General features: G+C 34.8%; 1 protein-coding gene across 1 annotated transcript in view; it reads right to left on the minus strand.

Annotated features, from left to right (window-relative positions):
* The window catches only part of LOC110100859 (importin beta-like SAD2 homolog), a 47,632-nt gene that overhangs the window by 19,963 nt on the left and 13,617 nt on the right, over positions 1-14,052 (minus strand). Inside the window, exons 3-6 of the mRNA XM_020828563.2 lie at positions 10,994-11,104; positions 10,838-10,915; positions 7,869-8,062; positions 7,721-7,781 (exon numbers count right to left, since the gene is read on the minus strand). Of these exons, the coding sequence (XP_020684222.2) occupies positions 7,721-7,781; positions 7,869-8,062; positions 10,838-10,915; positions 10,994-11,104 (444 nt within the window). The remainder of the gene's footprint in view (positions 1-7,720; positions 7,782-7,868; positions 8,063-10,837; positions 10,916-10,993; positions 11,105-14,052) is intronic.

The raw sequence follows: 14,052 nt of genomic DNA on the forward strand, positions 1-14,052 counted from the left end.
CTAAATTGCAATATCCAAATTTACAGGTAATGAAAATTCAAAAGTCAATTCTTTTAAAGTTAAATAAGTTTAATTAATATTTTTATTTATAATAAACTCTTAAATAAATTAATAATTACTCAACAGTTAATTGCTGTTAAGTGAATTTAGTATTATTATTAAGTAAAGTATTAAATGAAATTATTTATTCATATATTCCTGAAGAGATGTTTCCTTTGGACGTGAGTGTATGATGGCAGTTATAGTCGGCCTCTTATCCATTCCCTACTATTTCTTTTTCACGCAAGCAATGCAGACGATTGGAGAAGCATGGATAGTGGCGGGTTGTCAACTGTAGATTGGATGTTAAGCCAGTAGCTGTGTGAAGAATTCCTATTATTCATTGGGTTTGATTTCACGACACAGTGACTAACAAGAATTCCTTGTTTGGAATTTCATGCAAGCATAAGGCACTGGAAGAAGTGCAGTTGCGGGATTGGAGAAGTATTCAGCACATTACAGGCAACGGCTGAAGGAAATTATGGGGAAAATGTAGCAATTCACAGTGCAGGTTACCTTGTTCGGTACAGTGCAGAGAGACTGTTGACTTGTTCTGCACAGTGCAGAGAAGAGGCGGACAGGGCTAGGTAAGTGACTGCTTGATGCGGACATCCAACCGTCCATGCTAATCCGAGGAGCTGAAGATCGACGACCGAGATCACTTTATTTTATTTTCGTTTATTAAGTGTATTTTAATTTAGTTTTGCAATTTCCCTTTTTTACCCTCTTGTCTTATGTAAGCCCAAGGGGCGAATGTGTCTTTTAATTTCTCTTGAGGCATATATATAGAGGCCCCTTCTCTTGTATTTGGATGATGGATTATTAATAAAAAAATTTGTGTTTTGCACTTGGGTTCTTTAGGAAGAACGTTAGCGAAATCCCTATGGGAGGGAGTCGGAGTTTCCACCAGCCGCAGGATGGGTCCGAGCTCGTGGCGTGAAGTCCCTTGGAGAAGGGCAACGTAGTACCCGTCAGCCGCAGGATGTGTCCGGGCTCGCGATTGTATCTTTGATATTTTGTTTATTTGCTTTTGTTCCTTCTTATTGCTCTTCGCTGTTATCTTCATCTTCTTCCTCCTCCCCATCTTCGTTTGGCCACCAGATTCACCTTCACCCGATCCCACCCTCTTGGCCGCCGGCCCCACTCTCTTCGATTCTCTTATTTTGTTTCCTAATTTAGGTTGGGATCAATTGGAAGTAATTTGAAATTCAAATTCATTCAAATTTGAATTCAAAATATTTCCTAAATGAGCTCATCGATTTTAGGAAAGTATTTGATTTAGATCTATTTTGAATTTTAAATTCAAGAGGATTTAATTAAATCTTTTCTAAACCTAAAACCATAAATCAGGAATCCTGATTTGCTCTCATTAAATCCCCTCCACCTCATCAAGCCATTGCCCCCCTTTCCTTGCCTTTCCCGTTAAGGCCTCAATCACACGTCTCCCTTTTAATGCTTGCAGTCCCATTAATTCCCCAAAATAAGGGATTTCCAAACTTCAAATATTTCTTCTCTTCCCATACCAAATCTGAAATTTAAACACCATATTTTCCTCCAGCTCGCCGTTCTTTCTTTCAAGACAGCTGCCCACCGAATCCCTGTTTTCCATCCAGAGGTTTTCCTGAGAGTCCAGCCCGACTACCTTGCCAAATTGCTGATTCAGAAAGGCCAGATTGCTGTATACAAATTCCTGCTGGCTTCCCTGCACCGCAACTCCTATCCAGAAGGCTCTAACCACTGCCCAGCATTCCCTAGTCAACCCAGGTGGCTGTCCAGACTTTGGCTTGGACAGGACATTTAGTTCATGTCGCTATTCCCGGATCGAGGGGAGAGTACGTCAGATGGAAGAATTTCTTAGACGTATTGCCGTATCCCCAAGGGTTGGGCCCGGGTCAATGGAATCTTTATTGCTGATGAGGATGATGAAATATAGGCAAAACTGCTGTCCCTGCTGTCAAAGCTGCTGTTTAGACTTCTGAATTTGATCTTCAAGACCCATAGATTCAATCCTCCTACCTGTTCTACATCACTGTTTAATTTCAGCAAGATTGGCAAGGAATTATTTGGATGTATTGCAAAGATCGGTTGATTTCTACCGCAAGATTTGAGAGTGGGATTTTCAGTAAAGAATTCCAGCAAAAGGGAATAATAGAGAATTGAAAGAACAGAACGAATTGAGGTAAGTGATTTGGTTTTATTCAGTTTTTTTTTATTTTTTATTTTTTTTATTTGGTTTTATTCAGTTGTTATTAATAAAAATAATACAAACAGTAATAAAATTTCTAAAGAAGAATATCCTTAATTGTGTTGTATATGCAGAAATGAGGTTTTGAGATAATTTATCAAAGTAAAAGAGTACGCGGTGTAGAATTGGAAGTGACAGTTCATCAAAGAGGAAAGTGATGCAATTATAAATTTCAAAAGTAAATATTACAAAATCTAAATGCATACAATATCAGTTGACTCATTAAAAAGGTTAATTGTGTTAAGATAATTCCAATTATGAAATATGAACATATATCTTAATATTCATGAACATTCAGCAACTATATATCCATGTGAAGAATTACAAGTAGAAAAAAGATAAACCATGTTTATTTGAAGCCTTGCTCTCAGTTGGTAACATTTTGAAAAGAAATACAATTCTATACATATTGCATATAGAGTCTCTTTATGCAAATAGTATAATAGATATGTTGTTATGAATGTGATTAACCAGATGAATAAGTATGAGTTACAAATATGTAAAGTCTACTGAATATCAAATTAGTAAATAATATTTATAACATGTTATATTACCGGTAACTTCATGTGGGGTAAAAGGGACCTCATTCTAGATTCTTTTCTTTTATGCACATATAATTGTGATGATTGATTGGTTGTTATGTTTAGAGGTGTAACTAAGCAGATTTGAACTCGAATTGACAATGAGTTGTTGTCTCAAAAAAAATGGCACGAATGCACGAATCCCGCTTTGCAGTCGTAGGATTCTACTTCCCTTAAGTCAGATTGAAATTGACCAGATTTCCCCTGAGGGTAGTGTCAGGGTTTATAGATCTGAGGTTCTTACTTCCTATGAGCGCAAGCGCCCATAGTTAATTACCCATCTTACTACGTAAGAGAGAACTCTCGATTAAGGATGAATAAATTTTAGATATTTTTTAGTCTCAATTGTGGGAAGGTGGAGGTAAACCCGATCAAGATCCCATGGTTCCGTCGTCCCGGGTATACCGTAGATTTCAGTCTACCAACACTAATAATCATTGACCGTAGTGTCCAGGGAATCTGATTAGCAACCAAGAGTTGCCTCCTCTCAGGGATCCTGAGTAGACTGAAGTTGTTAGATGTTGATTTAGTTTAAATTTAATTTTTTTTTTATTATTTGGGGTTTGGGGTTTACATCTATTGGAATACCCAGGAAGTTGGTTTGGACTGGGTCTTATGGCTTCTTCTGGAAGTAGCCCAGGGATTTAGATTTGGATTGGGACTTATGACTTTCGTAGAAAGTAGCCCGAGGATTTAATTTAGAATTGGGGCTTATTACTCTATTTATGAGTTGCCCAAGGATGGGTCTTACAACCTAACTCTATAGTGAGGCTGCCCGGAGGTTTTAAATTATTTGGGTAGGACTAATGGCTTCCCTAAGGAAGTAGCCTGAAAAGTGGGTCTTACAACTTAATCATTTTTAGACTAAGATGCACATAGCTTTGAATTTTAGTTTGATTTAATTTAGGTCGGGGCTTATGACTTTCTTAAAAGTTGCCCTTTTATTTATTTAGTTTGGCGCTTACGGCTCTATTTAGGAGTTGCCCGTTAGTTTATTTGATTTAGGTAGGGGCTTATGGCTTCATTAGAAGTTGCCCAGGAGTTTGAATTTAGATTGGGATTTACGACTTTTGTAGAAAGTAACCCATGGATTTAGACTTAGTTTGGGACTTACAACTTTCGTAGAAAGTAGTCCGGAGATTTGAATTTGGAATTGGGGCTTATTACTCTATTTATGAGTGGCCCAATGATGGGTCTTACAACCTAACTCTATAGTGAGGCTGCCCAGAGGTTTTAATTATTTGAGTAGGACTTATGGCTTCCCTTAGGAAGTAGCCTGAAAAGCGGGTCTTACAACTTAATCATTTAGACTAAGATGCCCATAGGTTTAAATTTGATTGTTTGAGGTTTATGTTCATTATAAATTTATTTAGTAATTTTCCTAAAATGTTGGGGCTCACGACTTCAATTAGAAGTTGCCCGATATTTTGTTTAGTTTGGGGCTTACGGCTCCAATTAGGAGTTGCCCGGATAGTTTGTTTAGTTTGGGGCTTACGGCTCCAATTAGGAGTTAGCCCAAAAAATTTCAGTTGGATAGGTCTTATGGCTTCCTTAGAAGTTGCCTAACGGTGGGGTCTTACGACCTAGCCCTGTAAGCTAAGCGGCCCGAGTTGAGGGTCTTACAATCTAATCCTTTTAGACTAGGATGCCAGTGTGAGGAGTCTAGGTTTGTGTTATCACCTAAATGTTTCCCTCAAAGGTCGGACTTACTGCTTCTATTAGAAGTGGCCGGAGGTTTTAATTGGGGTTTAGAAGTTAGGTCAATTTTACCTAAAACTTTCCCCTAAGATCGGGCTTACTGCTTTCCTACAAAAGTTGCCGGGTAGTGGGTCTTACAACCTAATTCTCATAAATCAGGCTGCCCAAGGTTTTGATTTTGATTGTTCGCTCGTTGAGTTTGATATCAGTGTTTTGAGAGGTTTGACACTTGCATTAGTATTTAGTTATTCTGTGCTTGTAGCTTGTTTCCACTACAGTAGTCCACTACCCTACCCGTCTTTTAGCACTGTTGCTTTACTAGTTTTTTTTTACATGGCATTTCTTGCTTTTCAGTACTCTATACTACCTGCAGTAGCTTAGATTTTATTAGCATTCATTCGATTTATTTATGATATACTGACTTTTCATTTGCTTGTTTGCAGGTGTAGAGTTCAAATTGGGAGATAGAGTCCACAAGTAGCCATAGAAGTTTGTACATGAGGGCTTTGGAGAGCAGTTTGTAGAGTTCAAATTGAGAGTTTTGGAGAGTTGAAAAAGCAACACTGTATATATTATTTAGTGGAAACTTTTCTTTCCCTTTTTTCTTTTATGCATTTTTTTATTATTGCTTAATTGATTGATAAATCAATTAAAAATTATTTAAATTATAAAGTTCTCTAATTTTTAAAACTCTCTATCAATATATATATATATATATATATATATTAAATGCTCTCAATTTTAAAAACTTTCAAAAATTCAATTAATTAAATTAACTTCGATTATTTAATTAATCAAAGATTTACATTTAATTGTTCTATAATTGTTCCAAAAGTTCAATAATTTTCTCGAAATTTCGACAGCCTCCCGGCATCTCCTCCCCACCGAGGGAGAAATCGGGACGGCACTGTCGTAATTCTTCCTACCCAGACCTAAGGTCGACGGCGTAAGGTCTTCGATTTCAAACCATCTCACCAGGATCTAAGATCGACAGCGTGAGATCTTCAAATTCTACACCACGTACTTATATGTATAAAGCAAATGCCACATTTCAAGGAAAAAAATGGCAGTTCAAGCCTTTATTGTCGCAAGCCGAGCTCGAGGACACCCTTTGGACTCAAGCTCAAGCTTGCAATTTTCTTGGCAAGCCGAGCTTGAGTTTAGGCAAGATTCAAGCTCAAATTGACTCGTTTACACCCCTAATTGTGTTATCGACGCTTAGTCTTGTGCAAAGTTAAAGATATATACCTATGCTAATGATAATGCCCAGAAGAGGCAAAAAAATTAAATCATTATCATCTAACAAATTTCCTTGCAGACACTATTTAAAAGCCCTAAATATGCATGGTCAATAGGATAGAAGCTAGCTTGGAATAACAAGTGTCGAGTAATCGGTGTGATGTTTTTATGCATATGCTTTCTAACATTTGTGTTGCAGAATCGGGCCGTCTTTTTTACTTTCATGTAATTTATATATTAAAAAGTCATATAAGCTTGTGAGACACAGCTATAAGAATGATGAACCAAAAGAATGAACCCCAAAGTGAAACTCTGGCTGCACCATAAGCCAAAGTTTGATGACTAACAAGCCGAGTTTGTAATTTCAACTGGGATGTATAAGATAGACAACTCAACTGCATTTTTTTTTCATGGTTGTAATAATAAAATATATGTACTATTAGTCCATGGTTTATTCATATAAATTTAATGCATTGTTTATTTTGAGTGCGCATCAAAAATACATGCTTTATTTTAGATTTTGTCTCTTGCTATGTGATAAGCTCCTAAGAAAAAATAAATTTTCTATTACTTAAAACATAAGCATTCTAAAATCAATTATAGAATAAAATTTTTCAAACAAAAAATTCATAACTTATCAAAAATAAGTCAACTATTTCAAACCTAAAAAAATTGGAGACTTCTTATAGAACAACAATTTACAACTTAATATTTAACTAAGCACTTATCTATAAGAGTGTGTTTTCAAATCAGCATCAAAACTAATATGTAAAGCTAATGAACATCATATCATAGCCCGATAAATCGCATGTAGAAATGAATGCCTCATATTATTTTAATATTATGATGAAAATACGCAAACAATTATTTAATCAAAAAATTTCTCAAGAGATATTCATAGGATGTAATTAACTCTAGGGGCTTAATCTTATAGAGAACATGTATCCCAGAATAAAATAAATCATATTCAATCAAGCATATTGGATAGAGAAAAATCTATGATTAAATAAAAAATATAAAAAAAAAATTTATTGAGTCCATAGTGAAATAATATTTTTATCATTTGAAATGATATATCATTTTTTATCGTACTCAATCATAAAATATTTCAATCCATTGAAGATAGCAAAAATCCCACCAACATGTTCAAAATAGTTTTACACCTTATCTAGTTTAACACTCTTAAAGCCAACCACAAATAGTCGGGATAAGGAAAATAACAATCATAATGATGTTAATGACATTCCTTATCTTATTGATTAGGCCATGGCCAAACCAGTTCGATCATATAAACGGCATCTAGTCCTGTGAATGGTTTAATCAACTCTAAGTTTTACAACAGCAGAAAAACAGTCCAAGCTTATTCCTTGAGCACCAAGCCAAAAATCAAAATGGTATTATCAAGAAGTTTGCAGTCCAACAACCATCAAATTTTGTGAAGAAGTTTACGGTCCAAAAATCATGAAATGTAGTATAGATAAGCTAAAGAATTGCTTCCTCTTTAATATTGTCTAACAAAAGCATATTTAAAAGACAATCCTAAATTAGCATCTATTTTCCACTACTTATCTATTACGCATATCATATCATTTTCTAGCTTTGTTCGAATATTTAAATTAACTTTGTTTTGCTGATAAAATATTTCATAGACTTTGTTACATCAAATCTTTCACCATGACCTTGAATGTTCCCTTCATCTTTAAAGTCTTTTCAAACCCCTATGCTAGCTATTCTAACTTCAAAGTGCTTTTTAATAAATATGTCATCGTATTGATTTTCAAAGGAGTTCATAATACGGGGCCAAAAGATAAACAAACAAATAAATATGGAACAAATACAATTCTATTGTAGGCAAAACATGCGTTGAATGCAGAATGTCATGAATCAGCTTTTAGTAAGTACATTGGTGTGAACTTACAATAATATTAGCATTCTGCTTGACTATTTTGATAGCACATTTTATGATGTTAGGCATCAACCTGAGAATGAAGAAGTGGTATGATAACATTTATAACGGAGATTTAAATTGTAAATTAAAGACTTTTTCTTATGAGAAAAAAAGTTACTTGTCACAATGCTTTCGATGGCGAGTGACCAAAGCACTAAATATGATTAGAATTCTCTTCACTATCTTCAAGCGCAACAAATGTCCATCTCCAGAAAGAGCACTGCCTAAGCTCAACGAATCCAGAATCCGAAACCAGTCATTACAAAAGGCGGGCAGAGCACATCTTAATGCAGACGGCATATATGACCTCACCTATAAAGCCAATTCATGATAAATTTTCAAAAAAATGAAACAAAGATCTTATTCGAAATTGTAAAAGCAGACCAAGAGGAAGTAGATGCAGTTTCACTGTGGCATCCCACGGAGGAATGTGAAAGTAAAAGACGAGTGAATCTTAACAACGTTATATGCTTGCAACTACATTACAAACCACTAATGACATACATGATGCATGAAGATAAATATTTCTGGAAATAATCTACAAGTACAAAATCAAATTGAAAATATAAAAGCAATTTACACCCAAGATTGATCAAAGATGCAATTAGAGTTCAGTTGTCTTTTTAGCACTCAAACAGTTATATTACCGAGACGGACATGTTCTAAACACAAAATTTTCTAGTTATACTTATCCTCCGCTCCGCAATCATTGAGCAAAGCAACAAATATTAAATGATCAACAACAGCTCTTAACTATATAAAAAGCACGGACACAACATAAGATCTGTTACACAATGAGATCTATAACGGCACATTCAACGTTGTCAATGACAACGTTCAATGCGTTCAATATTGTCCTTGACAAAGCTCGACACCTCTGATTTTAATTTTTACGTTAACACTGTTAATGTAGGCAGTAATAGAACTGAGCAACATAATTGAGGCAAAGCATTGAAAGCAAGCAAGTTCTCGAAAACTTATGTAACAGTTTAACATGGTATTGACAAATTTAATTGGAAAATTTAATGCCTAGAGATTTCTAAACTGATTGCATAATTTGGCTTAACCATGTACTTAATGGTAGATGGTACATTAAGGAATGATGATTAAGAATTTGAGAAACATTAAAGTGGGAGGTTCGACTTTCAACAGGTGAGCTGGGTAATTACAATTTTATTTTATAGAAATTACAGTTCAATTATTAATTCAATACATTTACGGATACAACATCTGATAAATATAACTGCAAAATTAATAACACTTTATTACATTAAAATGATGAATCAAATAACATGTGTTAGACATAAAAAGTGATAATAACATATTAAGATTCATATGTATGTGTTAATGGAAAGAATAAATCATGATATTAAAAGAATGTAATAAAATGAAAAGGCATTTGTATGCAAATGCATGAGTTCACGTCCATATAATAGTGGTTGAGGAAGCAAAATACCCGTGCATGAAAAATAAAAGGGTTGGAAATGAAAATGAAAACTATTGTACCTTAATCTAAAAAAACTTAGACGATGCTTATGAAATAAATGACTTTTTGAAAATTAAAAGTTGAAAATAGATGGAGATATTATTAGTAGATTTCAAGTTGGATGGTTGAAGTGGAGGAATGCATCGAGCTTTGTTGTGTGATAGAAAAGTACAACTCAAATTTAAGGAAAAATTCTATAAGATGGTGGTTAGAACTGCAATTTTATGGAGCAGAATGTTGGTCATTAAAAGAAAAGCATAATATTTAGTTAAGTATTGCTGAGATGAGGATGCTCAAGTGGATGAGTTGCTTTACTGTTTTACTCTTAGAGATAGGATACAAAACGAGCATATACGTGAAAAGGTTGGAGTAGCTCCAGTGGCAGATAAGATTAGAGAGAGTCGCCTTAGATTGTTTGGTAGCATAAAATGGCGGGCTTTCGATAACCAAGTTAAGAAAGTGGATGTATTAGATGGGACTTATGTTAAGAAAGGAGGTAGAGGTAGACCTAAAAAGACTTGGTTAGAAAATATTAGAAATGACCTTTCTTTATTATATATAAATGAGAATTCGACTCTTAACATGACATAATGGAGAAAAAGATTCATGTAGCCGACCCCGCGTAGTGGGATAAAAGCTCGATGTTATTGTTGTTGTACTATATTATAAAACTGTAATCAACCATAAGTTTGATGATAGAAACTTAACTCAATTAAATTAAATACGTCAGGTAAATCTCCAATTGAGTAAATAACTGACCGAGAAGGCTTCATGTATTGATGAAAAGGTTCAAATGAAAATAAGTATTAATTATGTTATATTTGTTCAAACTGGCAATTGATAATTAGTGTCTCTTTCTAATAATTTGGTGTGATTTATTTGATTGTTTAGTTATTGCTGAAAGAAATAAATTACTCCCACGCAATAAATTACTCCGACTACTATTCCAGACTTGGCATTGCAAGTACTCGGGTTGGGCCATGACAAAAAAAAAATTACTTTTTTGCAACCATAAATCTATCTGCACATTTGCACATGCTAAAAACATACTAATGCATGCAAACAGTTACACAAAATAAATAAATAAGTTAAGGATTATTCAAATACAATAAACAATAATGCTCAAAACTTTAGATGCATCTAAAAGTAGATATGGTGTATTATAATTGTATCCTTATTCTGGTGCAACTAAAGCCTTGAGTTGGGAAGAATATTCATGCATGACACCAATCAAGACAATAGGTACCCACTTCATAAAGACAATCAATATGGAGATAAGGGAAGGGAAGTGGGTTGAATGTAATATGTGGCGCAGGGTGATCATGGGCCATCGAGTAGTTCATGCTTTGTTTCTTTAATCATGTATTGAGAATAATTTTATCTTCTGTTCATTCTTAATTTTCAGGCCACTTTCTAAGTGCAAGTGACGTCTAGTTGCAAACAAATAATGATGATGAAGCTTGATAAAATAGTTAAGTTATAGGTTTGCAATCTCAAATTCAAGAGTCTGTCGTAAGAAAGCATAAATATAAGGCATAGAATACTTATAGTTTTGACAATGAATTGGCATTTAAAGCAACTATGTTTTTAGTAGAACTTACACTAAAGTATACGCACTTGCATATAGTAAGAAGAACTTCTTCAGTTTCCATTTCCAATCTTTCTGGACATGATAAAGCCTGTCATTAGTCCCCGAATAAGAATAAATGAGAAAACATCACTGAAAAATAAAGGTAAGGTAAGTATGATCACACGACCTTATCAACAAAGAAATGGAATGTTGCTTGTAAAGGAACGAGAATGACTTCTACTATTAACTCCAATTGTAATGGTACAGGTTCCTTTGGAACTTTGGGATTCAAGAAGTACTGTGAAAATGAGAAAGAAGTCAGCTTGGAAAAATCTAAACACAAACATTGCAGTAGCTTTACAGTGAACTCGAAAGGAAAAAAAAATAGCTTGAAATTATAAAGCAGAATACTAAGATAATCATATCCAGGACATACCATATAATGCTCAAATATTGATATTCAAATAGGTAGGACCATATGGAATTAAGAATAAAATGAACAACTGACAATGGAAGAGGAAGACTCATATTTGATGTGATGAAATTTTATATTTTTAGGAATCTCCAGTTTACTATAACTCGCTTTATTTAAAGTTTTGTGAGCGAACTGTTGTGCCGGAGGTAACATAGCTGAACGTGGATATGTTAACAGAGATCAATGGAGAACAACAATGCAACAAATTTAATCGCATCATCCCCACCCAAACAAACAATTGCTGCTATGCTTAATGCAAAAAATTTGCATGAATATAAAAGATATGCAAGTAAATAAACGTTGTTAAATTCAAATGGTTGCTCGAGTTTTATAAGTTGTATTCCTATATTTAATCAGATGAACAAGAATCAGAGTGATGTGAAACCATGGAGATGAAACAAGAATTGCAATTATGAAATTAATAAAAAAATAAATTTTGCTTGACTAAACATAAACGGATGAGTATTCAAGTTAGATATGAAGAAATTTCAAGGAAGGGCTAAGTAATGACAAGTTATTACGATAGAGATTAATAGGAACTTGCAAAATTACATCATTAAATAAATGAGTAGTGCAAATGGCACATAACAAAACCCACATTTTAAAATTTAGATCCTTCACATTGGGATCCCTCGCATGCACTCTCGATATTGATTGGCTTAGTGGAAGAAGATTACAAACAAACTTAAGGATGCCACTAGTAGACACGTGATGCCAATGGGGATAGTCGCCGGGGAAGGAGCCGGAGTTGAAGGAGCGGGTAGTCGTCCGGTGATTGTCCACTCTTCAAGAGATTTTTGTTCGTCGATGACTTCCACTAAATGGGGGACGATCCGATCCACGTATTTCTTGACGGTGCATTCGGCTCCCATTCCAAATCTAGGGTGAAAGAAGGTGAACGGATGATGTCAATCTCCCATTGAGAATTGAGAATAAGATCGTGATCAACTTCTGGATCGGCCATACATGATCATGGAAGGACTTGGAGTGTTGTAGTGGTGTTGGGGTGGGGAAGCCGTTGTTGACCTCGATTTTGGCCAAGTCTCTTGGACCAAGGGGTTGACTTGGTCAAATTGACCAAGCCAGGATTCAAGACCTCTCCCACTCAGTTCAATGGGTTGATCTAAGTCTGTTGAACCCAGGCTCAGGCCTTGGGTCAACCCGGGTTGACCCAATTGGCCTTAATGAGCCTAATTCAATTTCTAGTCCATTTCAAAGCCTCAAGGGCCCAACCCACCTCCTCTTTGGCCGAAGTGACTGGTTTGACCAGGTCAAATATTGACTCGGTCAAACCAAGTCATTAATAGATCAAATTATGACTTATTAAGGCCCTTTAACACCCCATCAATTGCATTTAAGACCTCTAATCATTTTGAATTCGAATCCACGGCCTATCCCTGAGATTTTCCCTCCTAATTCGCATGTGATTCGATCCCAACCGTCAATGTTAGGTTTAGAACCTTTAAATATCAAAAATTGAGTCCAATTAAGGACTTTTTTGCTCTTTCTACTTCTCCAAGACTCCTCAAGCTTTGAAATTTCGTGTGAAAGTCCTTGGAGTGTTTCCCGACCTTCCCCCACTCAAAACCGACAAGGTCAGGCCGCCGCCGGCGAGATCCCGGCGAACTCGAGGCCTTGGACGTTTAAGGCTTCGATCCGTCCAATCGGGAGCTCGTTCGATCGTGGTTTCAAGATGAGAATTCTTCGTGCAGATCCCATGAGTTCAACAAGCCCAAGAATGCGAAAATCCAACGGTTAGATCTCTCAAAAATCCTTAGAATAGGTCACAACACATAGGGTAAAATAGCTTTCTAAAAAGCTGCTTTTAAGCCAAACAAACACTCCCCATGAATGCTCTTCATGTATAGAGCCTACGTTTCAAATTTCATAGCGTTTCATTGAGTATTTTTGGAGAACGAGGCAAAAAACCATTCTAGGTTTTTGGTTCGTTCCTTTTGAACTGCACGAAATCGCAGCGGCTAAGATCTCACTGTTCTGTGTTTGGGCCAAACAGCAGATCAAACTCTCTGCCTAGGTGGATAAGTGGCTCATGATTGCGGCATGAATGCCGCAATCATTAGCGGCGACGCCAATGATTGGCACGAACCCCAGAGCCAATCCGAGGAGGCCACGTATCCCTGCCGTATTTAAAAATCTATTTTTGGTATTAAAACTTTATTAATTCATCAAAAAATCATTTTTGATCCGCTTTCGTGTATTCATTCATATTTTCGTCCTCTTTAATTTAAAATTATTTTCAATTAAAAATATTCTGTATATTTTAAATTATAAATTTCAGAAGCTTTACTGTTTTAAGTTAATTTTCTTTAATAATAATAATTTTTTTAATATTATTTACTTTAAAATTATTTTAAAATAGCTTTTAATCATTTAAGCTTCAAGAAATCATAACTATTTCATTTTAAATCGGATTTCAGCGTGCGATCCCTCGATCTTTTCAAAAAATTATAAACTTTATTTTAAAATTACTTGCATAGACTGATTCTGACTGTTTGGACAGACTTCTGCTTTATGTTATTATTTTTAAGTATTTTTAGTATTATTTATATTTATAATTATTTTAAAATTAAAGATTATTTTCAAAAATCTTTTTTTTTTTTGAAATCTCGTTAGAATGACCAGTAGATCTTCCCTATTAAAAAATAAAATAATAATATAATTAAAAAATGGTTTTTTTACTTTTTTAATAATAATTTAAAATATACAAAATATTTTTAACTGAAAATAATTTTAAATTAAAGTGGACGAAA

This window comes from Dendrobium catenatum, unplaced genomic scaffold (genome assembly GCF_001605985.2).
Source record: "Dendrobium catenatum unplaced genomic scaffold, ASM160598v2 fragScaff_scaffold_1271, whole genome shotgun sequence".
Lineage (NCBI taxonomy): Eukaryota > Viridiplantae > Streptophyta > Magnoliopsida > Asparagales > Orchidaceae > Dendrobium > Dendrobium catenatum.